Source organism: Polyodon spathula, chromosome 10 (assembly GCF_017654505.1).
Source record: "Polyodon spathula isolate WHYD16114869_AA chromosome 10, ASM1765450v1, whole genome shotgun sequence".
Classification (NCBI taxonomy): domain Eukaryota; kingdom Metazoa; phylum Chordata; class Actinopteri; order Acipenseriformes; family Polyodontidae; genus Polyodon; species Polyodon spathula.
Window position 1 is genome coordinate 9,163,287 of NC_054543.1, and position 26,347 is coordinate 9,189,633.

General features: G+C 41.7%; 1 protein-coding gene across 1 annotated transcript; it reads left to right on the forward strand.

Annotated features, from left to right (window-relative positions):
- On the forward strand, positions 1–26,335 carry crtac1b (cartilage acidic protein 1b). The gene is made up of 15 exons (XM_041260599.1): positions 1–84; positions 3,974–4,170; positions 5,995–6,191; positions 7,471–7,607; positions 9,317–9,473; positions 14,045–14,179; positions 14,744–14,889; positions 17,249–17,385; positions 21,483–21,565; positions 22,303–22,403; positions 22,678–22,846; positions 24,487–24,629; positions 24,854–24,896; positions 25,349–25,492; positions 25,710–26,335. Exons 2-15 carry the CDS (start codon positions 3,980–3,982, stop codon positions 25,817–25,819), a joined length of 1,893 nt encoding a protein of 630 aa, XP_041116533.1. The 5' UTR covers positions 1–84; positions 3,974–3,979; the 3' UTR covers positions 25,820–26,335.
- The last annotated feature ends 12 nt before the right edge of the window (positions 26,336–26,347 follow it).

A 26,347-nucleotide genomic window follows, 5' to 3' on the forward strand; every position in this document is an offset into this window, starting at 1 on the left:
AAAAACTAGAGAATTTTAGTGGCTAGAAAAACACAAAGCTGAAATTTTGGCAGCAGGCTGGTAGAAGACTGATCTTTCAAATCTGTAAGTATCAGAGCTCTTTATTGCTCTTAGACCACTGCTGGCAGGGCTGTTACAACTACTGTAGATAGAGAGGAGCGTGGACTGGGCTGGGGGCTCACTCCAATGCAGGTGCACTCTATTGCAAAGTTCTCATTCCATTTTAAAATGTAAGCAGCAGTATACTTTCAAAGCATGTTTAAGCCTGTACAAATCATGTGTGTAATTTATTTATCTATTTATTTGAACCCTTTTTTTTATCCTGCTGTCCACCCCCAGTGATTGTAGTGGGTTTGTTATTCTCTATTTGCTGTTTTGACTGCATGACTACCAAGAGTCTCCTACAGCGGGTTTTAACTCCAGAAAAGGGTTAGGTACAATATTAGAACCATGTAAATTGATTTATTCTGTGCTCTATACAAATAAACTGCTCTTCATGTAAGGGGTAATGTGGGGTTACCCCTAAGTATTATGTTATTAATTGAAATATTTCTGGTATCTGTACTGCACATCACTGGATTTTAAAATGGTCTCGGTAACACTGAATTTGTGATCTATGTTAGGTTATGAAACTCTTGAGCCATTCGGGTGTTTTCAGTTGCATTGCTGTGTTGTCTTTTGATTCTAAGCAATCCTTAAAAACTATAAGCACACGTTTCTTGGTGTATTATTGGCACAGTGTTTTAAAATGAACTATTATCTCACAGTTTGCAGGCTCTTTCTGGGTCATTTGTAATAGAAATTACTAGTATAGGTTTGAAATTATAGCCATAATTTTAAAATCTGCTACAAGTAAAAATCCACAGTTCAAATTAGGAAATGTTATTATCAGCCCATGCAGGAGTGATGATATTCTTTGTTGTGTGTGTGTGTGTGTGTGTGTGTGTGTGTGTGTGTGTGTATATGAGTATAACACACACATTACCCAATGACTAAAACTGGGACATCATTAGAAAGTAGTATCTATTTTAAGTAATATCTATTTTAATGATCCAAAACAGGGTTCTCAAGGTCAGTTTTACAATGACTATATTCTTGAAATTTCATATAGATTCTGAGGCCAGAAAAAAAGATGCAATATATCAAGCGCATATTACTGTACATATTGTGTAAATGTGCACTGTAATTGCTTGCAATGTGTTTTCCATGCTTAGACCGTACCGTGCCTTTACTATGCTCTGCAGTGGTAACCTTGGTGTTTTCCAATGCTTTATCATACTTACCTCAGATGTAGCTTGATCACCTATGCCATGATTTCACTATGTTTTTGTTTTACTGCACTTTGCAATGCTTTCACCTTGGTGTACAGCATTAATAAGGTTAAGCTATAGTGCTTGGAGGGGCGTATAAACCTACATTGGTTCTGATTCTGCCCAAAAGGTCTTAGACTCCTATTTAAACGGAATCAGATCTAAATACCTTCACCAAACCCCATGACAAAATTAGCCTTGCCATTGAAGAGAACATAGCTTCAAATGACACTTTCAGATATGTCTCTACTGTCATCTTATCTCTTTATGATGGTTACGTTCAATCTGAGTGCTTCTTGTTTCTTAAACTTCTCCAGCTCTAGTTGTCAGTCTTTCACCATACACACATACAATGCAGGTATTGTGTATCGGTACTTTGCATTGACAGCAATCCAAAAGTTCCACTGGCTGGCTCTGGCTTTTTAGCAGATACGTTCCTGATCTAGCCTGTGTTACTTACATATGATCAACTGTTATAACCCTGCTGTCCACCTCAATCTTCATTCTTATGCTCCCTGCGTTATAAGCACGTTCCAGTTCATCAGCCATTATATACTCAGTCAATAGGCCATTTTGAATATAAATGGAAAACGACTGCAATACGGTAGATCTATTAATTATTATATTTCCATGTGGGTTTGTCATCCTTTTCTTGTTGTAAATAAGCTGTCTCATTAAAGGAGTAGAGATAGGTGGTTTGGGAATATGTGCTTAATAATTATTACTTATCGACAAAATAAAAGTCCAACAATTTAACAAAATGATAGATAGTGAGCTATTATTATATCATATCAACCCTATGCATTTAGTACATTTTACTGTGGTTTACTGCACACTGGTGTTAATCCATATTCTTTTCTTGATTATTTTTATGGCCTTTTTATATTATTTGTATATTGTGTCAGTTCTAACAAAGAGGCCGCACAGCCTCCCAGTGCCTCAATTCTGACCACTAGACCACACTGCCTCCCAGTCCTTTCAGCTCTAATCACTATACCACACTGCCTCCCAGTCCCTCAGTTCTAAACACTATACCATACTGCCTCCCAGTCCCTCAGTTCTAACCACTATACTACACTGCCTCCCAGTCCCTCAGTTCTAACCACATAGACCACACTGCCTCCCAGTCTCTCAGCTCTAATCACTATACCACACTGCCTCCCAGTCTCTCAGCTCTAATCACTATACCACACTGCCTCCCAGTAACTCAGTTCTAACCACTATACCACACTGCCTCCCAGTCCCTCAGTTCTAACCACTATACCACACTGCCTCCCAGTCCCTCAGTTCTAACCACACAGACCACACTGCCTCCCAATCCCTCAGTTCTAACCACACAGACCACACTGCCTCCCAGTACCTCAATTCTAACCACTATACCACACTGCCTCCCATCTCCTCAGCTCTAATCACTATAAGAACATAAGAACATAAGAAAGTTTACAAACGAGAGGAGGCCATTCGGCCCATCTTGCTCGTTTGGTTGTTAGTAGCTTATTGATCCCCAAATCTCATCAAGCAGCTTCTTGAAGGATCCCAGGGTGTCAGCTTCAACAACATTACTGGGGAGTTATACCACACTGCCTATACCACACTGCCTTCCAGTCTCTCAGCTTTAACCACACAGACCACACTGCCTCCCAGTCCCTCAGTTCTAACCAGTATACCACACTGCCTCCCAGCCTCTCAGTTCTAACCACTATACCACACTGCCTCCCAGTCCCTCAATTCTAACCACACAGACCACACTGCCTCCCAGTGCCTCAATTCTAACCACTATACCACACTGCCTCCCAGTCCCTCAGTTCTAACCACTATACCACACTGCCTCCCAGTCCCTCAGTTCTAACCACACAGACCACACTGCCTCCCAGTCCCTCAGTTTTAACCATAAGGCCAGTCCCTCACCTCTAACAACCAGACAACACTGCCCAACTGGGCTACACAGCCACAAAGATTCTCAACTATAACCAGAATGTTTCCTTTTTTTATTCAAGTCCATGCAGCTTTAGAGAAACCAAAATCTTTCATTTTTGACATTTTTTTTTCAGTCTGTGTTTGAAATCGAATGACAGCGGTCTTTTGCCTCAGATTTTCTTCTTTGTGATTATTTCCTCTCCCTGCAGATTGCTTTAGCTTGCACCTTTCTGTCTTGTTCTGCTGCTAACCCTGTCTGCCGTGGCACTATTTATGTTCTGTTTCAGTTTAAATGTTTTTCTTTACAGGTAATTACTTTTGCAAAAGAAAGAGAGACAACAGCAGTGCCGTTTGTTTAAACATCAGGGAGTATCTGCTGGTTTAGTGGAGCCACTGTTTATTACTGGAATAATCTTCTTGCTCAGCCCCATACCTTGCTTGCTAGACAGAGGTGGGTCCTCTAGCAATATTATAACTTGGGATTCTCTGGTTGAGGAACATTTACTTGAACAGCCCCTATAGAATACTTGTCTGAATGACTGCACAAATCAGAAAAGGGAATTCAAATCCAATGCCATGAGAAGCGCAGATCTCACACTCTATGCCAATTGTTGTATAGTTTTCTAGTGGAGGGGCAGTGTCAGTACACTTTAGTGATTGCAGGCAAGCTTGATGCACTGTTCTTGTAATGCACCTCATGCATCATTGACAGTGATCTCCTTGACAGATTCTGTTTGTGTATGCAGGTGAGGATGATGCAGACCTGGTTGCTGGTTTCTCTCCTGCTTTCTCTCTCCTGGGCCCAACGTTCAGAGCCCATGTTCAGGGCAATGACCAAGATGGTGCTGCCCCCAGACTATGAGAACAACCCCACCCAGCTCAACTATGGGCTGGCAGTGACGGACGTGGATGGAGACGGGGACCTAGAGGTGCTGGTGGCAGGGTATGTACTGGACCTGTCTTGTCTGTCTAGTTTAGTCTTCTATGTGAAATATATACGTATTATATATTTTCTGTGATACATGTGTAATTTGTATAGTGTGTAGGACCAGTCATTATTTAAGATTACCAAGATTAATTTGTTGTAATTTGTATATTGTACAGTACAAACCCAGTCCATATAAACATTTGATGTAAAAAGACTTTCATCAGTACACACTGAGGAGATAAAATGACTGAAATATGAATTTGTTTCAAATATTGGGAACCACCCTTGGGGGGTGATGTTGTAAAGGGTTGGGGGAGGGGAGCAAGGTCTTGATTGGCTGAATGCCATTTCTTCTTTCTAAACATTTTTTATTGTACATATAATTTGTGGTATCTCAACGTGCCTTACCTGGTGTAAATAGTGTGTGCGTGTTGGGATGTAAGGTTGGCAGGGATGGGGTTAAATATGTCCCTGCCAGCAATCACAGGTGTGGCCATTCCCCAATAAGCACCAATTACCTAATTGGGCAACGGCCACACCTGTGATTGCAGGCAGGGACAGATTTAACCCCATCCCTGCCAACCTTACATCCCACACACACTATTTACAGCAGCATGGCCTCTGCCCTGCCGTACCTGGGTACAGTGCTTCGGAGAGAGAGAGACTGTTTCCACAAAAGCCTGATTGGCTTTATTCAGGCCAGCTGTGATGTAAATCAAGGTAATTAGACAGCACTCTCTAAGTCGTGCAAAAAAGGCAGGTCTGCTTTAAAAGATCTCCCCAGGGACTGAGACTTTGACGGGATGAGACTGTTGTGGTGTCTCTCAGTCCCCTGGGTCCTCTGTTTGGTGGCTGCCAGGATGGAGCAAGAAGCCTGGGCCCTCACAGCTTGAAAATTCACCACCCCTCCATCAGTGTCAGTAGTACAGCGAAATTGCTATACAATTAGGATTACTATGGGATGTAAAGTAATTAGATTGTAGTTCACCTGCTCTGTAATAACATTGTGTAGCAATACTAAAGGTAGCTTCAATGGCAAACTTTTCAACTACAAGCGTTTCTCTCATCTTCAATTGAAGCCATTGCGAAAGACTTAGAGTTGAAACATTTGTCATTGAATTTGATAGTTTTCTTTTAGTATTACTACAATAATAATTGTAGTATGTTTTGCAGTTATGGGTTAAACTCTAATAAACTATTTAAGTATCTTTGTTGATGTTACACTTCACTATTATTGAAATAAGATCCCCACACAGTTTCCCCTGTGATCCTTGCTCAGATAATGGCACTCGTTAAATTTAAAGAGATAACATTAAGGTAGAGTCACAGACTGTATGACTACATTTTTGTGCCACTGACATGGTAATTAAAAGTGAGTGCAGTGCTGCATTGCTGTATGAATATAGTGCAGTTTTTTGGCAAGTTGTCAGGTTACACAAGTATCAGCATTATATATGGAGAGTTCGATATGGTGTTTGCTCATACTTGGTGGTGAATAAGAATGCAGATGAATATCAGCAATGACAACTCTTTTTTGTGACTTAGCTTGGCTTACTGTAAATGTACTTTTAACTGAAACAAATATCTTTGCCAGGCTTTTTTTTAAAAGCAACTACTGAGTTTATCTTCATCTTAATTTTTAAGATAGGAAGAAAACTATAGCAAGAATCAATATTTATCTGCTTCTGCATGCATTAAGTTCTTTTGGGTTTCATGATATCATTGAGTTGGGGGCAAAAGTTCCAGTTTAAAGAAAGCATGTATGAGATGTCTAATTTATTTTGTTTTTCATAAACACATTTTTGCAGTGTAACTTCTGCTACTATGTGTGGGTTGCAGGTATAATGGGCCCAATCTGGTGCTGAAGTATGACAAGAGGCGAGAGGTGCTCTATAACATTGCTGTAAACAACAAGAGCTCGCCGTTCTATGCGCTACGTGATCGCCAAGGCAACGCCATCGGAGTGGCAGCCTGCGACATTGATGGGGATGGCAGGGAGGAGATTTACTTCTTGAACACCAACAACGCCTTCTCAGGTAGAGAGGGGGAGGGTAGGGTGTGGTGTGGTGGGGTGGGGAAAGGATAAGGAAAAGATAGCGGAGAGTCAAAAGAGAAATTGGTGGATGAGAGAGAAGTGGGAGAGATATTCAGTAACAAGGGGAGAGAACATATCTATTGGGCAGCTTACTGGAATGTTAGTTCCTTGTAACCACTTATAGTGCTGAAGTGGATCAGTGCCAGTACACAAAGCAAATTTTGTGCAGGAAATATCTGCATCCATAGACTTGAAGATATGTACAGTATCAATTTCCGATTTGCTCACTTCTGCAGTTCCCTAATAGTCAGATAGAGAGAAAGATAAGAGGAAACCACTCACTTCAACAACTGATGTTTTTTACTGATGTAGCCGAGACAATCAGAGTCACAAACTGCTGGCTCGGGGCTTTGTCTCTCTCTCCAGCTGTCTCTACACCTTCTTTCCTTTCTTCATCTCACACGATGTCCTGTTCACAAAGCTTTCACTTGAAAATGTGAACCCTTAGGCACTGACCGTGACAGCCTGTATGTCTGTCTGTCGCACTGTACATGGTGAAAATGAGGATCCCCTTTAATTATCTCCAAACTTTTCAGTTATGTTTTAATTCTTTAAATAAACTCTTGTATTCATGAACCTTCTACTGCTGTTAAGAAAAACAACCTAGTTCTTGAAATGCTTCCTGAATATCAAACTCAATTGAACTTGGTTTAGCCAAACACTTTGCATAGAGCCTACTTTTCTTATTATCACTTCTATTTCCTTTTATCCCTCCCTCGCACTCCCTTTCTTGAGAAGGTTAACACAAAGAGAGGGTTGAGAAAAACACAACAGGGATCTGACGGTTGCTGTTGCAGTTGAGCTATTGAAGTTTGTTATTAATGAAACTATTTTCGACATTAAAAAAACAAAACAAAACAAAAAAAAACAACGAAACAAAAAAAAAAAAAAAACTTTATTTTATGAAACCTTGAGCCATATTTTCAAAGTTGTTCAGTTCTAGCTTCGTCAAATTAAAAGATATTTGTCTCCATTTAAAAAAATAGGGGTTTAAAGACTAAATACTCTAAATATGAATAAAAGCTATGGGAAAGTACTGAACTTCAATTAAGTGTCTTAAATCTGTTTCTGATGGTTTTGTTGACCCTGATTAGGACCTTGGACTACTTTTACCTCAGTTCTCTCTCTCTCTCTCTCTCTCTCTCTCTCTCTCTCTCTCTCTCTCTCTCTCTCTCTCTCTCTCTCTCTCTCTCTCCTCTCTCTCTCTCTCTCTCTCCCAGGTCTGGCCACATACTCTGACAAGCTCTTTAAATTCCGGAACGGTCGCTTTGAGGACCTCCTGAGTGATGATATCAATGTGCGCCAAGGAGTGGCCAATCGCATGGCTGGGCGCTCTGTGGCCTGCTTAGACAGAAAGGTACCCACAATCCTTCATTGCTAGTGAAATGTGCTAGTTTGCTTGTTTATTAACTCTGCCTTCTCTATGCACTACCAAGATGAGAGAATTGTGGGACAGGTGTGCCTATTAGGGTTACCACTGAGTTCAGGATCATAAGACACACATGAAAAATGTACTAAAACTACAGTTGCTGTTATACATTTACAGAAACTAGAGCTTCGTTACATAATTGTATAATGTTTGACAGAACTAGTAGTCACTTTTCACTGTTTGAATATGAATTTGGGGGAAATAAACAAACATCGTTGCCTAGCAGACCAATGTTATGACAAAATATCAAAGATGTTTAGTTTTGCTGAGTCTTGCTGCATTACTTTATATTGTGAAGTGGTTGTCAGTGTTTTATTAGTTCTATAGCACTTAATAAAGGGATTATATTATTCTAATATGATAGTTTCAGGTTTCATAATCTAGTCCGCTATTAGATTTTTCTATAATTACATTTCATGCAGGATAGTACATTGGATATTTCTGAAATAATTTATCAAGCCTCCATGTCGTTGTAGAACTGATCTAAATCCATTTTGTTTTGGATTAAAAATAATATATTTGCGACTGCAGTTATTTAGTAGAAAATCTTTAAAAATGGATTAGGCTCTTTGAAGCACAATGGGTGGACAGTGTTATTATTCACAGGGTCATCCCACACTGGGTGTGAGTGTGTAATGGACTGGATTTTCAGTAGATTTAAAGGGTTTTTACTGTGCTTTTCCAGTCCTTAACCATACATGTCTATGACTGATTTCACTGTAGGTTTACTCTGTTTCACAACACTTTTCTATGCATTTACCGCACAAACTGTTTTAAAAGGGTATATGTTAACCATGACAAAAAAGGATTCCCTGCAAAATGGAAAAACTGCCAGTGTACCTATATAGAACATATGTGTCAACAGTCTCCAGCACAAGACCACCAGAAAATTTGGCAAAATTCTTTGAATGACAGGGAGCGTTCAGTTGAAGGATGAGGAGCTGTGTAATCACCTAAAAAAAAAATCACAGCAAAATAATACAGACGTTAATGTTGAGCCATGGTTGGTTTTAGTTATGAATATCCTTATTCAGAGAGAACAATTGTGAGGCACAGCGCCTGTTGAAAGGCAATTGCACACCTCGAACAACACTCTAACATCAGTTTGCTAAATTATAGGCATCAAGAAATGTGCAAAATGCTTGTACAGGTGAGGGTCAGCCTGTGCTTTCTGGATTGAGCACTGTGTGCAGCCTGGCAGGTAAACCAACTCGTTGTCAGATTCCACATTCGGGCTGCAATTTAACAGTGGTATGCACCAAAGATTTTGCTGACAAGGCGGTAAAATAGTTCTGAGTGGAGGTTCACCACACAGATTGTCGGTAGCTACTGACTTTTACATGTTGGCTGGATGCAGGGTGCAGCAGAACATCCTCATTGGACTGAGGGGTGGCATGAACCTAAACATGAAACGATCAATGAGACCCTCATCCCCCGAGCCCCAGTCTTACAGTATTTACACAGGTGAGACATACAACAGGGTCCCCGTCCCCACACTGTCACTGTATCTGTAATACAACTGTTAGAATGCCAATCTTTCTTTCTCTCTCTCTCTCTCTCTCTCTCTCTCTCTCTCTCTCTCTCTCTCTCTCTCTCTCTCTCTCTCTCTCTCTCTCACTCTCTTTCTCTCTCTCTAGGGCACTGGTCGCTACTCTATCTACATTGCTAACTATGCCAGTGGTAAAGTAGGTGCCCATGCGCTGATTGAGATGGACGAGGCTGCCAGTGACTTGTCCACAGGGATCATCGCTCTTTCTGATGTGGCTGAGCAGGCTGGAGTCAACAAGTTAACAGGTAGGTCCTTTCTTCACCTCTCCCTGAGGCTCTAATGCCAGACCTGCTGCTGTTTAAAATTGCAAGACCTCAGTATGATCGAATTAAAATGAACGTTATGTATCATACTGTATACCTAGGGCTTGAAGTTTTCGGTTTTAAGCGATAATAAACGAAGACATATTTAGATGTTTAGAAGACATATTTAGGATTTTTATTTTTCTAAATGATAAATCTGGGTTTGGCAATAATGACAATCATGCACTACTGTCTTTCTACATAAAGAAAATGGCTTTCAGAAAGCAAGCAGTGTGCCAAGACATTACAACTGACCAATCATCAATTTTGTGCACTATGTAATAAGTGGAATTTGAGTCAATCAGTCGTTTGTTAACAAAAGGCTTAGAGACCATCCAGAAAAACCAGCAACGTGGCGTTAGCTAGTTTTTTGGCTTTAAGGTTTTATTCAGTGATGAACTGAAAATGTTGTTGTAAATATAAAACTGCTGTACAGTTTTGCTTCTACTAATGCATATTAAAGGTTTTTTTTTTGTGTACAACGACTGCCTAATTATTATTATTATTATTATTATTATTATTATTATTATTATTATTATTATTATTGTTATTATAGCTACATAAATATCAAATCTTAATCAGAGTACCATGATGAATGTTTAATGTTTAAAAAAATGTAAATGACTTCTTGTATGCTATAGTACACTATAGTCATACAATGGGGTAAGCAGGAAAAAAAAAGTGTCTGTAGTGGGATAGATACGCAGACGGAACAATGAAATCTGTTACTTCTCACAAATCTCCAAAATGCATGCAGAGTTCCCTTTCAATTCGAAGACAACCACCAAAACTTTACTTATGGGACATGCCAACCTATTGGTAGGTATTCACTGAGTTCTCTGTATCAGAGCTGCTGATAGGCCCCTTCCTGGAAGACACGCCACAGACACACCTATTTAGAGGATAAAACCTTCATTCCATGGTAGCCATTTCTCTTTTTGCCTCTCAATGGTAAGATAAGATCTTTGTGTTGATACTGAGCATTTTGTGAAAAAGACCTGCTCTGATTCGACTGCAGTTCCCCTGCATTTGTGCTGAAAGCTGGCTTGTCACATTTCTGGAATCAATGGTTCCGTGCCTCAGTTCTGTTTGGGATTTCCTCCCTTCGAGTGGTCGGGAATACTTTCATGACAGACCCTCTCCAGGTCTTGGTACTTCAGAATGAAGTGGCATCATTGCTGTGCCAGTGAGCCATTCGTCTTGTAGGCCCCACCTCCCATGGAGAGGGGTTCTACTCAAGGTATTTCTGGTGCCCAAGAATGGGCCTTCACCCCATCTTAGACCTGAGTTTCCTAAATGGGTTTTTGACTGGTTCACCACCATGAACTTACGGGACGCGTATTTTCACATTCCCATTTGTCCAGAGCACAGGAAGTCCCTCTTGTTAGCTCCTCATACGTTTTCAAAGTGCATAGACACTATCCAGGCCGCCTTGTGGTTGCAGGGGACCAGAGTAATCTCCACAACTGGTTGATCTGTTCCCAGTCGTGAGAGGGAGCACTGGCTCACATGACGGTTGTGAAAGAACACCTGGCTGGGCCTCACCATCAACAATGTGTTTCGCTCACATCCGAAGCAGAACAGACATCCTCGGCTGACAATGTCTTGCACGTGCTTGGCAGCCCGATGCTGGTGCAGGACGACCTCACATCTGAGCGAAGTTGTGCGGATGGGAGTGGTGTTATACCGTCAAATGGAGACGACGGCAGAACAAAAAATAAAACCTGAAAAATTCAAGCCCTAAGTATCATTTACCTATAAAACATGTTGAATTATTTTGGACTCCACATATCAAACATATTTAAATTACATTTTTGTCAATGTAGCACCCGGGAGGGGCACTCGTTCTTTTTGATCAGGGTGGGATCAGTCAGAATACCAGAAGGAAATAAATTCAGACCACAACAATATACAAGGTAATGAACATTGTTCTATAAAATACAGATGTTTAACTCTATTTAACAAATAGGACAGAATACACAGTCATGGCATGGGTTTTGCTCTGTTCAATAAAAACAATACATGGTTAATTATAATTAAAAAAACTAAGGGCAGAGCTGCTCAATACCTCGCTCTAAATGTCGGTGGCTGTTTCTTTCATTTCTCTTATTTCCCCAACCCACCGCAGAACAAAAACCAGTCCAATTCCTTTTCTGTGCCTGCTGGCTGTGCGTCCAACCTCCACTCCAGACAAACTCGGGTTCACCCATGCTTTATAAACTTGTTAAAATAAAGCAAACTAACTAACATTAAATCAAATCTGACAAATGAAAACATAAATGTACTACAATAACAAAATCAGACGTTCCTAAATAAAGTGACATGAGTTACCCCGTACATCAGCCCGAGGATCTGTTTTATATCTATATTAAAAAAAGAGATGCTTTATGCACAAAATATAAAAAAAACCCTACGATTTAGAGATACAGAGGTGTTATAGTATGCGTGACAGGTGTTCCAGCAGGTTTAGTGTGTCCGAGGAGATGTGATTTTCTCTTTGTATTTACATGTGTGTGTTTCAGAGTATGAATATGGATGTGTATGTTTATAGTCCTCAGTCCCACTCCCTTTCCCAGTGAGCAACGGCAGGCGAGATTTACACCACACTCGGCACATTCGATTCAGGAATCAGCTGATTTATTGAAAGTCTTTATTGGAGACAGCCACCTCTAATGGGTAGATGCCAATCCAGAGTGCAGCGAGTGTAGGTTTTGACCCTGTCAGCTGCTTATACAGCTGAAAGTCACTGTGAAATGCAAGGACAATAAAGCCATATTTCAGCTCTGACTTGTTCAATGGGCCAAACAGTCAATTAATCAGTGGATTCTTAGGCTCTGGCATGTCTCTTCGGCAGCGGTTGCCTTCACTTCCTTCATTGGGTCTCAATGAGACAGTGGAGTACACGGTGGCTAGAGCTGAGGAACTAACAGGCAATATGGCCTTGGGGTCTGAGCTAAGGGACTGGGAGGCAGTGTGCCCTAGCGTTTAGAGCTGAAAGGCTGGGAAATGTGTTGTGTTCATAACTGGGTGAGGCAGTGTGCCCTGGTGGTTTAACTGGGAGGCAGTATTGTTGTTATTGGGATGGATTAGAATAAATAATTAATAACCTTTCCTTTAAAAGCAAAGGCTCTGTGTTTTTTTTTTTTAATTAAAGAGACATTAACATTAAACATTTAGGACTTTAAAAGCAGAGTGTTCTCTTTATTCAAAAAAACAAAATGTCTTGACTTTGAAAGATTTGTGGGAACAGAAATCTCTCGTGTGAATGGGTGATTTATTTTTCCCAATAATGCTCAGGCCCTGGAGTCAGGAACAGCGCCAGTCTGAATCCAAGAGAATTCACTCTCAATGCAACACTTGCCAGCAGTGCTAAAGTTCAGTAGATGGCACCCTGTGAGGCAAAAATGGTGAAAGAATGGATAAATAACATGATTCCAGTGATGCCCATCTTATTGGACTTTCAGAACTGAATGATCAGTGGACGTCTTCCGATCCAATGGGCGATGAACAAGACATTTTCCTTTTTTACACCCAGGAACTCGAGCATGGATGTAAACTACTGGCCTCTGGAGGGCAAAGGTCAGCCCTGCAGGTGTTTGCCTGAGCCTGGCTGGTAGGGTGTGATATAACGGGATGATGAGAAACAGTCCCCGCTGGTTTTGCCTTACTAACCTGTGGAAGTGCCAGATCCAATGCAATGCCCCCTCTGGAATGCCCTGCAAAGACTGTTGGCTTTGCACAGCCAGGGATAGGGTTAGGTTTAGGTTTCTTAAGGCGCCTATGTCAGTTCTCAAGAGGAGAGTTGTAACCCAAAGCAGGTAGTTGGTGCCTGTGTCTCTTGCTTGAGCTATGTGGTACTGGAGGATGCAATGGGAACAGAACACAAGCTCTGGTCAAGGATTAGCATGTTATCTGTTCATTCACTCATGCTTTTAACTTACAGGTCTTGCTTGATTCTCACATGGTCCTAGAGTTCGTATCCTTAGAAGTAAGGAGTTCACAGTTTAGATTCTCCATATCTCTGCCACTTTTGTCATCTTTGACAAAAACAGTGACCTTTCAAGGCAATTGGCAAAGAGATAAACCAAATCAAATGTGTGAACTAGACACACCTTGTTCTGTGTTAGATAAAACCGTGAATGGTTTAATTAAAAAATAACACTGTAACTAGGGTTGCCACTTGTCCCTGTTTTCCCTGGACTTCAATATACCTTCCCAGGACACTAAATTCCATTAACATAAATTGAGCAGAGTTAGAGAAATCAGGATACAATATTACTACAATAGATGCACAATATTAATTGGTTGTCAGTACTACAGTAGTAATATTATCAATGTATCCAATTGGAGGAATATTGGATTTCTAAAAAGAGTTTAAACTTTGAACAACCCCGTTCTGGTCGGAGGTCCCTGGTTTTTGTACCTCAGAGGTGGCAACCCTAACTGTAACTGAGCCAGCTGCAGTGGCTCTCGGGAACGTTGGCAAGAGATTTAACCCCTGTCCTGTTGCGCAGGCGGCCGTGGTGTGGTGGTGGGGCCCATCGTGAGCCAGATGCAGTCCGATATCTTCTGTGACAACGAGTACGGACCCAACTTCCTGTTCAAGAACAACGGAGATGGCACCTTTACTGACATTGCTGCACAGGCGGGTGAGTGCAGGGCTCGGGAACATGGGCAAGATGATCATGCAGAACTGTTAGAATGCTTACATTATTGTCTTCTTACAACAAGACTTCAAACTGAGGTGTGCGGTAATCACTTCTCATGCTCACTGCTGTGTTCATTAAAGTCAGCCCCCAGGATATACTCTGTGTTGAGCGCGGCCAGTAATTGCCACAATAAGCATCGTCATCTAGGATGTCGGGACAGGAGAACACACGCTGTTCAGGAAGTCTACTTGAACGATGGTTAAACACACACGACCACAGAGGTGTTAACATGTCAACCCAGCGCTCGTCTGAGAGAGAGAAGCCTGAGCACAAAACACCAATCCGGGGAGCTCTCAGATTCACTTCCATTGAGCACATTCTACAGGCTTCTTCTTTAGACGCATTGCTTTTGTCGAGCCATACTTTATGAGTGGACATGCTTTAACCACATTATCAAACCACATTTCTGTTTCAGGCTCAGAATTAAATGACAGGGGGTGTTCGGGTCATTCACCTTATACAAGTTCTAAATCTGATATGTTTTCCTGGCTGTGTTTTGGTCAGGTGTTGACGACCCCTATCAGCACGGCCGGGGGGTGGCGCTAGCTGACTTCAACCGGGACGGCAAGACAGACATTGTGTACGGCAACTGGAATGGGCCACACCGGCTCTTCCTGCAGACCAGTGCCAACCGCAAACTGAGATTCAAGGTATGGGTCAGGGGCTTGGATCCACTGGGGGAGGGAGTCTGTCTCACACAATTCAATTTAGCTCAATTCGATCCAGTAATACATCTCCCTTTCTTGTATTGCCACACACTTTTTTTTACTATTTTACCATTGTTTACCATGCTTTCATTTACAGTACCTTTTTGCACCTCCCACAGATTCATATTCAGACTCATTCATTTCTCTCCCAGACACACTCATTTGTCCTCTCCCTCAGGTTCTCTCTCTGTTTCTCTAGCCCCCTTGCATTTTTTCACCTTGAAAGATGCAGCTCAGACATTTCAATTCCTTTCCTTTCCTTGAGTACTGATTGTTGGGGGGGGGGATGATGCTTTGGGAGCTTGGGAGCAGGGCCTCCCTCGTTTCTCCCCTCATTAACTCAGCCTCTGAAGTAGAGGAAACAGTAATTACAGGAGGATGAGAATGTGCTGACAGGGAGTGTGTCGTCCTCATCACACTGCCTGACCTCTCCAGAGACTCAAGCACACTGGATTGTGCCTGCACCTCAGCATGCACAGGTTCTGTTTTTGTTTTTAACTAGTACAGCAGCCCATCAGTCTCCATGCATCTGACAAAGAGGTTTCACATTGTTTACCAAAGCTATGGGACCGAGGCGCTACCGATACAGTTACACCTGCACTCCTATAGCTATTAAACCAATGGAGGCCCCCTCCTCAACTCTCAGGAATTGGGGAGATACTTTATGGAACATAGTGGCTGGTGTGAGTTTCTGGGTTGTATTGCATTAGGAACCCATCTTCTCTCTTCTCTCTCCAACAGAAGCTCTGTCTGTGAGGCAAAGTCTTTCTTAAATATAGAGGTAAAATTACTGCTTCGACTAATGCCTTAAAAAGTCCTATTGCAGACAGTGACAGGTCAAAGGATTTTTGATTGTTGGCAAATTAAATCTGGAAAGCGCAGGTGTGGGTTAATTTCACTGTTAAGTATTTGGCAATATGTTTATAATAATACAATTAATTAATAGCGTGAACCTGCCACCTATAATTAGATTGTAATGTCTCCCTAGATAAATTGGCAATTAAGTTTTGGCTCATTGGTTGACTGATAGCACATGTACATAATTAAAGCCACCACAATGTAGCAAGGGAGGAAATCTTTGGGATTTTAATTAAAAGTAATGGATCATCACCTCCTCGAAAGATGTAGCAGAGAGACCAGTGTGTGTGTGCATAGCTACGTGTGCATCAGTGAATGGATGCACAGGTCTGCCTTAGGGGTAGTCCTGAATATTTGAATAGAAAAGTGACAGTCACAATAGTCAACTAATCACGTTACATGATTGTGAAGTAATTGTGAAACATACGATTTCATATGGACAGAAGTGCAGTTGCAACTGCAATCCATTAACATTACAGATCACGTTTCAGAACATCAACAAGCAGTTTTAAAATATAGTACAAACAGTACATTCACAAATAGAGACCTATATTTTAGAATTTTAGCCTTAACTGTTCGACTCTGTCAAATCAGTGGATGTCTCTTTGTAATCATGCTGTGTTCAATTTTTTAAATGCAATGTTCATGGTGTTAAACATTTCAACCCTCATATCTTGTTTGAAAGGACACATGTATAAAGTAATAACTAATATGTTTGATGCCTGTAACTGAAGCTGGTAAATATGAGAACACTAGAGCAGCAAATAAACTGATTACTTAGTGCAAGTATCCATGGGTGATTATGTTCCCTCAATGATTCCAAATCCCTTATGACTCCTTTCTCAGTAACGCTGTCTGTCCAGTTCCCTTAACTGGTCATGCCCTGGCGTCCCCTCAGGTATTTTCAGTGCTGTCCCAGTAAGACCGACCCCACCTCTCCCCTAAACCCATTGAACGTCACTGTGGCAGCAGATTTAATGAGGCTTGTAATTAAAAGCTGGAGTAAACAGCGAGAAACATCCTATAGCCCTCATTGCAGTGCTGCTGCAACACATAAATATAGGTGACATACATAAAAGTTATGCCCTGTTTGATCACAAAATGCTGAGATGTACCTGGGGAAGTCAGCCGTGTCCCAAGAAACTGCGTCAGGCAACTAACAAAGGTGAGCCTCTGAATCTTATTAATATCAAACATGGAGAGTGATGGCTTTATCACAGTATATACTGGCACGGGACCTGTAAATGGTAACTTTTCACAGTGTAAAATCTGTTTGTCAATGCCTTAAGTATAGGTCAACGTATAAGGCAGATGACAACAATTTTTAGTTTTTTTGTACTTCAAAATAAGGACCATAATAAGGATCTCTCTCTCTCTCTCTCTCTCTCTCTCTCTCTCTCTCTCTCTCTCTCTCTCTCTCTCTCTCTCTCCCCCTCTCTCTCAGGACATAGCCACTCAGAAATTCGCCATGCCCTCTCCTGTCCGTACCGTCATCGTGGCTGACTTTGACAACGACCTGGAACTTGAGGTTTTCTTCAACAACATTGCGTATCGCGACTCGTCTGCCAACCGCATCTTCAGGTAATACAGCCTGGCTCCACCAACTTTGCTCACATCATCGCTGTTTCTTTCTCTTCCCTCACCTTCTTCTCCTCTACCACCCATCCCTCTCCTCTCCCCAGACACACAGCAGGTGGAAGGTTTATGCGAACCAGTTCAGAGTGAGCCTCTCAATTAAATACATATCATTTGCAGTGTTAAATTGGTTTAAAGGTTTGATTAAACTGGTTGTAGACATATAACTCAAAATATACAGTATTTATTCCCCAAAACTGTTCATGTAGGTAACTAAACAATAGGTTACAGAAATATATAGCATTTCAGTAAAAAAAAAAAAAAAAAAAAGCATTTGTAAAATGAAAGAAAATAACTTCTAAAAACATTTAAGTAGCAACATATTTGAGCCACTATAAAGAAAAGAGAGTTAACAGATGTTAACAGATGTTACCCTGCCTGGCCATGATGAGACTCCCGAGTCTGTTAACAAAGGCAGCTTTTTGGAGTTGCGAGATCTTCTTCTGAAATATGACACAGAGTTTAAGTAAAAAGAATGTACTCTGAAGAACAGACAGAAATATGTGGCTGGTCATGTACAACAAGGACTGTGCAAGTGTGCTTTTACAGGAACTGGTTCAGGATGTCTAGACTGGTGCTGTTACAATCTTGGCTGATGTGCCTCACCATAATGTGTGATGAATCTCAAGAGCTGAACCGCTTAGTTTGTGCATTAGATATGTTTCTAAGGAATTGAAGATTTGTGAGGCGTTTCTAGGTTTTGTGCACCTGGAGGGTTTAGATGCATATTCCTTCTGTAACTGCATCATAAAGGAGCTCAAACTGTTTGGCCTATGATACTGCAGTCCTGAAGCAGCCTGTAATCACTGTTATGCACACCGACTAAACCTTGTTTTAGTTAACACCTGCCATGAAGTAAGACCTGTAACAACTTGGTTTTCAAAAGACTCAGAAGACTATTGTCATTCCTCAGCCCCGTGATCTGAAAAGGCTTTGTGACACAGTGGTGTTGCAGATATGAGGCAGTTGAAGCTATTTACCAGACACTGCCTGCAGTGATTGATCTTCTGGGAGAACTTGCCTCTGCTCATAATGCTAATGTATCGGTTGAAGCAGAAGGTTTACTTTACACAATATGTTCCATCAGCTTTATCTCCAGTCTCCAAATTTTGTTGATTCTCCTAGCAACTGAGCAAAATCTCAGCACCCATCTACAGAACCAAAGCACAACCATTGGAGCTGCTGTTTTCCATATGCAAGCAGTGAAGGATACATTGAGGGAGTTGCGTACGCAAGGTTGGGAACAGATCTGGGACACAATTACATCAAAATGAAGAAGTAATGGAAACAGCAGGCCAGTAGGGTTGGTCTTCTGAAAAGCCAGAAGAGGCTGTGCGAGCTGACTTTTTTTTCTGTGTTGGACACTGCTATTGCAGAAATGGAGAGATGTTTCTCCCAGGAAAACTTGGCAGTTGCACAGACAGCAGCAGTCCTGATTTTTTTGTGTTTTTATGCTGTCAAACTGCTTCTATCTAGATACAAAAATAACATACCTGTGGGTACAGCCATGCTCCAAGCTGAAATGAAGGCATGTGCCTATATACCAAGAAAATACCAGAGAATGAGAAATGTCATTGAAAAGGTGAAGGATGTGTCACCAAATTTAATTAAGTGTCTATGCTTAGCTCTGACTCTACCTGTCTCAACAGCTGCTTGCGAAAGATCATTCTCTGCAATGAAGTACATTAAAAATTATCTCCGTTGAACAATGGGAGATCACTATTAGTCAGGTCTTAGTGTACTTTACTGCAACCAAGAACGGAGCAAATAACTGGATGCTGACAAAGTTATTGATGCTTTTGGCCAACACAAACACCCTCGTTTGGCATTTCATTGAATAATAACACTGCATTAAAGTGCTTTCCCTAGCTGTACAAGCCAGGGTCAAACTCTCCAAGTTTTCATTTTCATTTAGTATTTTTAGTATTATTTAAGGCTTCTTCCTACCACCAGCCAGTGTGTGAACAGTCACTGTGTATTTATAGAGGTTCAGAAGTGATCTTGTATTCGTATTATTTTTGATATCTAGCAGTGGTGGAAGGGATGACCTGGGCTGCTTTTGCAAAGAGCTGCCCCTTGAGTGGGCGGGTTATTGAGGATATAATTTATTTTTTATCTGATCATTTCTGGCAGTACCCACAAGCCATGTGTCAGATCTATGTTTAAGAGCTGATCAAACCATATTAATCAACATTCATTTCAAAATTACAGACCTTTGGCTTGCCTGTTGTAAGGACCGTACCATCTTCCTGGGTGGGAGGGTCAAGTTGGCCCTTTTCACAAAGAGATCCAGCTTTTAATAGCAGACAAGTGAAAGGTTTTACTTACCTGCTTTATCTGTTTCCTTAAAAACTCTGCACCTCGCTTTGAGTAGTATCTATACATTATGAAGTATTCATATAATAACAGAAGCATGTGAACAGAGCACTGCCTTATTTCTGAGTCCCGATACATAAGAATACACCATTTTGTTTGCCTAAGCAGCTTTTTTCTAATGGATTTGGTGGACACTGTATTGGTTGAGCCCAAACAGAACTTATTTTTGGATAAAGGGTAGGTTAAAGACTAATCGAAACAACAGTGTGAAAGCATCGCTGTTCAAACATGCAGCGCTGAGGTTTCTCCTGCTAGTCTCCAGTATAAACCTGGTCTGGGGTTAAAAGACACTTTCTGCTCATATCCTGCCAGTGGCTAGCATTGAGGAAACACTTTGTCTTTAATCATTATTAACCCATTTGTGTTTAGATTTCTAAGCAGTTTTCATGGTTTTATAAACTATTGACCCTGAAAGAATAAGCGCAACAACGTTCTCACCACGCCCTTGTAGTTTAGCTGTTGAGTTTATGTCCAGACTTTCATTTCAGTTGAACACAGCGCAATGAGTTCACCTCCTGTGTTACATGTAATAGGGTCCCACCTGAGCCTGACACCTGCTTCCAAAGGAAAATATGAGTGATCAGGTACGGTATTATCTGTAACACAGGAAGTGAACTTCTAACAACTTATAACACACTTATAACAAAATGAGCTATGATCACCTGTGTAAATAAAGAGAAAAAAAATATTGACAGCAAAATAATTTGAGGTAATGGTTTATAAAGCCTTGGTTATCGCTGTGCTAGTTATTTTGTCATTGCTGCGTGATTACTTCCCCCTCTAATTAGATGAATACACATTAAGGTATAACACAAGGATAATGTTTTGTTTGAAACCAGCAACTCCAGGGCCACAATACTTCTGAAAATAGCATTTACTCAATAATCTACACCCGATAGCAGTCTGTATTGATGGGTCAGGAGTCAGGACACAGATAAATAGCTGTGAAGGAAGCATTCCACACTTACAAATACCTTTGGTCTCTGTTACTTGACCCCTTGGTTTGCATTCAGTGCTCATATTGATCAGATTGCTCAGAACTGGAGATTAAAAACCTGGGGAAATAGTGTACTGAAATAGGAGGCAATTTGTTTCTAAGGACATTGCTGGCAGTTCAAATAATGGATGCACAGTATATCACATACTAGTTTATTTAATAAAAGATGCCCTCTAGAGGCAGACTGTAGTACTGCACTGATCTGACTGGATTGGTACTTTGCCTTTCAGATTAACTGGCCTTTGTCAAGTTTTGAAAAAAATGTAAAATAAAATACGCTTTTTGAACGTGTAAAAAAAAAACAAAAAAAACAAAAACGAAACAAACAAAAAAAATTCAACAAAAACATGCAAGAGGCAAATAACTTGAAATAAGTCTCCACTAAAACGCATAGCACAGCATGGAGCCAATTGAAGAAACATGAGCTTTCCTTGCATTGGTAACACATGCTTGAATCTAGCCTCTGAACTCCTGTAGTGTTAAAATAGCTTTTTAAATGAAGTACTGCATTACCAAATAATTAGTATGTTTAAAGCATCAGGCATTATTTAGAACCGCTAGTTTACTGTTTGGCCATTCTAGGCCATGTCCCAGCACCCCTATACTGTACGCTGCCTGTCATTGTAGACAGCACACCCGTTCAGACCCTCATTCCGTGCTCTTGTTTCAGGGTGTCTCGACGGGACCACGGCGACCCCCTGATCGAGGAGCTCAATGTGGGGGAGGCAGCCGAGGTTGACGGCCGCGGGACAGGTAAGCTGGATTGGGGAGGCGGGGGGGGTGGGGAGTTTGGGAGTTAATGAAAAGACTAGCAAGCAGGCAGACAGACAGACAGACAGATCTGTTTTCCACAGAGCGTGACTTCAATGCATTTCAAGAAGAAGCTGCTGAGTGCAGTGACTAGAAAGGCAGACTTTTACACATGATATCATTTAATACAGTTGTGATACAGCATTTGACTCAAATTCGATTTGAGGGGGTGCAAGTTAAAACGTAATACTTTATAGTCATACCACAGAAGATCATCCACAGGTTGGCATCTGACACCTCTGTGTACTGCATATAGGGGGTACTGGTCTGGTCCCATTGGTGCATCTTAATGTCATTCCAATAACCTCCACATGGTGGCTCTAGAGATCCACAGTAAATATTGATTTGAAATCCCTGTGATGAACTCACTCCTGCTTTTGACTTGAGTACAATATAAAGTCATGTCTCAGTGCTGTGCAAAGCTGGATCTTTTGGTACAGAAGAGAGCACTATGATCACTGAACATGGGGGCTCAACCACTACCTCAATATTGTGTCAAGGATGTTGATGCATTAGTTGCTTACACTATCTGGTGCTAAAATCTCCAAACCTGCCACCTTGGAGCTCCTTTCATCCTTGTCTCTCATTCATGCTCTGGAGCGGATGCAGGCTCCCCACAGGCTCTGTCCTTGTGTCAGTCTCACTGTGTGGCTGTCTGACCTGGCTACGTTGTTTCCTAGGAGCTGCAGTGACGGATTTCGATGGGGATGGAAAGCTGGATCTGATAGTGTCTCATGGGGAGAGTGTGGCTCAGCCCATCTCGATTTACAAAGTGAACCAGGTAAGAAAGGGAGCCAAGCTGCCTAGCTTTTATTCAGTTCATGGCAACCGTGACATTCCCAGCCATTCATCTCAGGAGACCTTGGCAGTGGGTAGTTCACACTACACCACATAAGTCTCCAAAATCCATTTCAGTTTGCTATGTTATATGTTTTAATTCTGACTGCCTGGCTTACTCTGGATACGAGATGCTAGCCCTCAGTAGAATTTACCTGCTCAAAACTGAACCTATGTTCACATCCTTTCCTTTCTTTTTTCTCTCTCTGTCTCCAAAGGGCTCTGCCAATAACTGGTTGCGTGTGATCCCTCGCACCCGGTTCGGATCTTTTGCACGAGGAGCGAAGGTGGTCATCTACACAAAGAAAAGCGGGCCCCACACACGCATCATCGACGGGGGGTCCGGCTACCTGTGTGAGATGGAGCCTGTCGCTCACTTTGGACTTGGTACTGCTGCCGTTTACTCATTAAAACCATACTGTGTTTGAGTGTGTATTTCTGGACCAGCTTAGCCCCTGTAATACAGTCAATTGAAAAGTGTTTAAAAGCACCTGTATAATAGGACCACCTATCTAGTTACCACTCTGATGGATCCCTTGTATCATATTTCATGTTAAATCACCTGGATATAAAGACTATAAGGTCCGTATCGACTATATTGAATTTTCACTGTATTATGTGTAATTTTTCCGGCTAGAATTCTGATATATGTGCTAAATTCTCACTGTGGCAGGTGCGCAGGTTTGTGTGTTTTGGTACAGCGGGAAGGTTTCCATGATGGCCCGCTGGTTAATCCTCAGGTTTCTAGAGCTGTGCTAGCTGTATATACCGTGCCGTGCCATGGATTTGCAGTGCACTTAGAGGAACAGACGGGATCATGATTACTGTTAATTCACCTGGAAAAACAAAAGCCTTTTGTGTAGAGCGACTGCAACACTCTTTTCCAAATGAGCACAGGCCCACTCTGCTAGGGCTGGCATGCACAGGTTATTATTAGGCAGAAGTTAAATGTTTTGATGACAAGTCTTTGCCAATGGCTTTCGTGTTATAATAAGCTATAACATTACCAATAGGTTTGAATTATGAGTCAGGTATTGGGGAGACAGCCACTTCACTGCCTCTTTAATCACAGTGCTGCTGGGCCTCCTTGGTTACTTCCTTGCCCCTCTGCTGGAAACACATAAGGATCTGTTTACCTTGGAAAGGGCGATTTAATTAAGAGCAGGAGACCCTTCAAAGGGTTTTCACGCTTGATAAAAATGTTTAATTTCAGGAAAGACGAGCCGCTCTGGGGCAGAATCAGCCCTCTGTTTCTCAGAATTTATTAAGAGAAGAGATCCTTGCAGCAGAGATTTGTTTTGCTTGGAGCGACATCCTCTTTTCATCTTCTGAACAACGGCAGGAATCAGGATTAACCAATCCCTCTGTCCATCTGCCTGGTTTGGTGTATGGCGAGGGACTGACAGCAGAGCCAACTGTCTGTCCCTCTGTTCGCAGGATACAGCATAGTGGTGTAATTCAACATTGTGGTCCTTAAACTGAAGTTTCAGTGACATGATAAAATCAAGAGAGGATGATTTGTCTGGTTAACGCAATTTATTGACTTCTTTAACCAAGAATAATACTTCTTACAAAGTTTTTTTATTCCAGGACATGTTATAACAAAAAATAATGTTAAAGAAATAATAGACATAATCTTTGTTCATTTCGAACAAAAGCTAAAACGGCTGAAAATAGGTCAGTTATTTTTATTTGGAACAAAACATATAGGGAAATTCTAATATGTAGCAACATTTCTATGGATTCAATTAGAACTTTATTGATGAAGTGATATCTGAGTTCAAATATTGATGTTCAAAGATTTGTTAGTCATTGGTCCATACTTGCTCTGTTAAAGGCACGATTTTATGTCCTAATGCAAATCTATCTGATTTTGATCAGCTTCTGGTGAAAACAAACAGTAGGTAATTCCAAGGGGACAGTGTTAATGATCTGAACACTTCAACAGCTGTCCCGTTCTGCACTGATGAGTACTGTCACTCCTTTTGGGTCTGCAGCGTCGACCTTCCTCTCTGATTGGTTCACAGGCAAGGACTCAGTCACCACTGTAGAAGTGAGGTGGCCTGACGGAAGCTCAGTGGCTCGCCCCCTAGTGGCCAGCGAGATGAACTCAGTCCTGGAAATCGCCTACCCACAGACTGAGGGCAAGGAGCAGCCTGCAGAAATTGAGGTAGGACAACCACCCTTTCAATCAAATATACTATCTGATTGAAAATATACAGAGAAGGGAGAAATGAAAGAGGTGAGGATAACTAACATTACAAATATCAATAATTAACAGTCTTACCCTCAAATTAGAACTACACCTGAGAGTAAGAGCTTTCGTGACTTACTGTACTCAACCCTAACATCTCCTCATTTTATTTATCGTAACATACGTGTGCTGTTTTTCAGTGTGGACAAGGATTTGCTGCTAATGAAAAAGGCCTCTGTACAGGTAAGATAGCTCTTTATAGCACGGAACTGGTTTTAAGGCAGTGTGGTCATGGCTAGTTGTAAGACTAGAGCATCATAAAGGAAGCACTGTATATTGCTCATTATTAGGCAGGGATGCTGCTGCACAATTCTGAAAAGCACTGTACCACTCTGGCATCCTTCCAGGCCCCTCTTCCCTGTTGTATCCATGACTGTTCTATGTTATCCGAATCTGTACTGTACCCTATGTTGTGTTTTGTCCCGTACCTTGCACTGTTCGCTGTTGTACCCCATCTCCTATTTTATTTGTTGCTCTCCTCTCTTGTAATGTGCTGTAAAGCTTTGTTATCCTGTGATACAACCTCTATCCTGTGATATACCTCCTGTCTTAATATGTGCTACAGACCCTGTCTGTGTACACCCGGTCCTGTCCTGTGTTGTAACACCCCGACCCTGCTGCCTTCTCTCCCTCAGACAAAGACGAATGCACCGAATTTCCCTCTGTGTGTTCTGGGGACAAGCCGGTGTGTATCAACACCTTTGGAGGGTACAAGTGCAGGCCCAACAAAAGGTGTGGCCATGGCTTTGAGCCCAATGAAGACGGCACAGCCTGTGTGGGTGAGTGCGAACAGAACTGGGGTCACCGTGGGGTAAGGATTAGAGCAAGTCTTCCACATTCTCACCCAGTAATTAATAATGAACATGAGCATATTCTCAGCTCTCCAGTGCTGCCCCCTCCATTAGCACTAGAATGCTACGTTATCACTCAGTGCTAAAGGCTGTTCTGGTAGATTTGTAATAAACTCTTGCCTGTTCTTTGTTGCTCTGCTTACAGCTCAAGTCGCTTACTTTGGGGGGAATCGTTCCTCGTCTTCCAGGCCCTCAGCTGGTCTCCCCCAGGTCTGTGTGGCTCTGCTTGGCCTCGTTCACTGGCTGCAGGCTTGATCCTCCTGTCTCCTCTAATTTTTTCTCACCAAACTTTGGGACTCTCGGACAAACTCCATCCAACAGTGAAAGACCATTAAAGACAGCTAATCTTAGTCCAGCAAAAATGGCTTCACTGTTTCTGAAGGGCGAGATTCTTTCATTTCTCTTTCTGTCACTCACTTTTTCTCTCACTCTCTCTAACTCTCTCTCTGTCTCACTGTTTCAACTGAGCATGCCAGCTGTCTGCAGGGATCTCTGTGTTTTTTGGGGGTGATCGAATAATGCAAAATCATATCACCTTGACCTGCCTTACCTCTCAATTTAGACAGACTGTACCTCCCAACTGTCAGGTCAGTGAGGGACACACACACTGTACCTCTCAGTGAGTGAGTGAGTGAGGGACACAGGATTTCTCTCAGTGAGTGAGTGAGTGAAGGACACAGGATTTCTCTAAATAATTGAGTGAGTGAGTGAGGGACACACAGGATTTCCCTTAGTGAGTGAGTGAGTGAGTGAGTGAGTGAGTGAGGGACACGCATGATTTCT

Excerpts from the sequence above, each read along its gene's own strand:
- crtac1b (XM_041260599.1), top strand. The coding sequence starts at position 3,980 with ATGATGCAGACCTGGTTGCTGGTTTCTCTCCTGCTTTCTCTCTCCTGG. Across the intron at positions 7,608-9,316 it reads TGGCCTGCTTAGACAGAAAG|GGCACTGGTCGCTACTCTAT; the intron begins GTACCCACAATC and ends CTCTCTCTCTAG. Across the intron at positions 21,566-22,302 it reads GGTTGACGGCCGCGGGACAG|GAGCTGCAGTGACGGATTTC; the intron begins GTAAGCTGGATT and ends GTTGTTTCCTAG.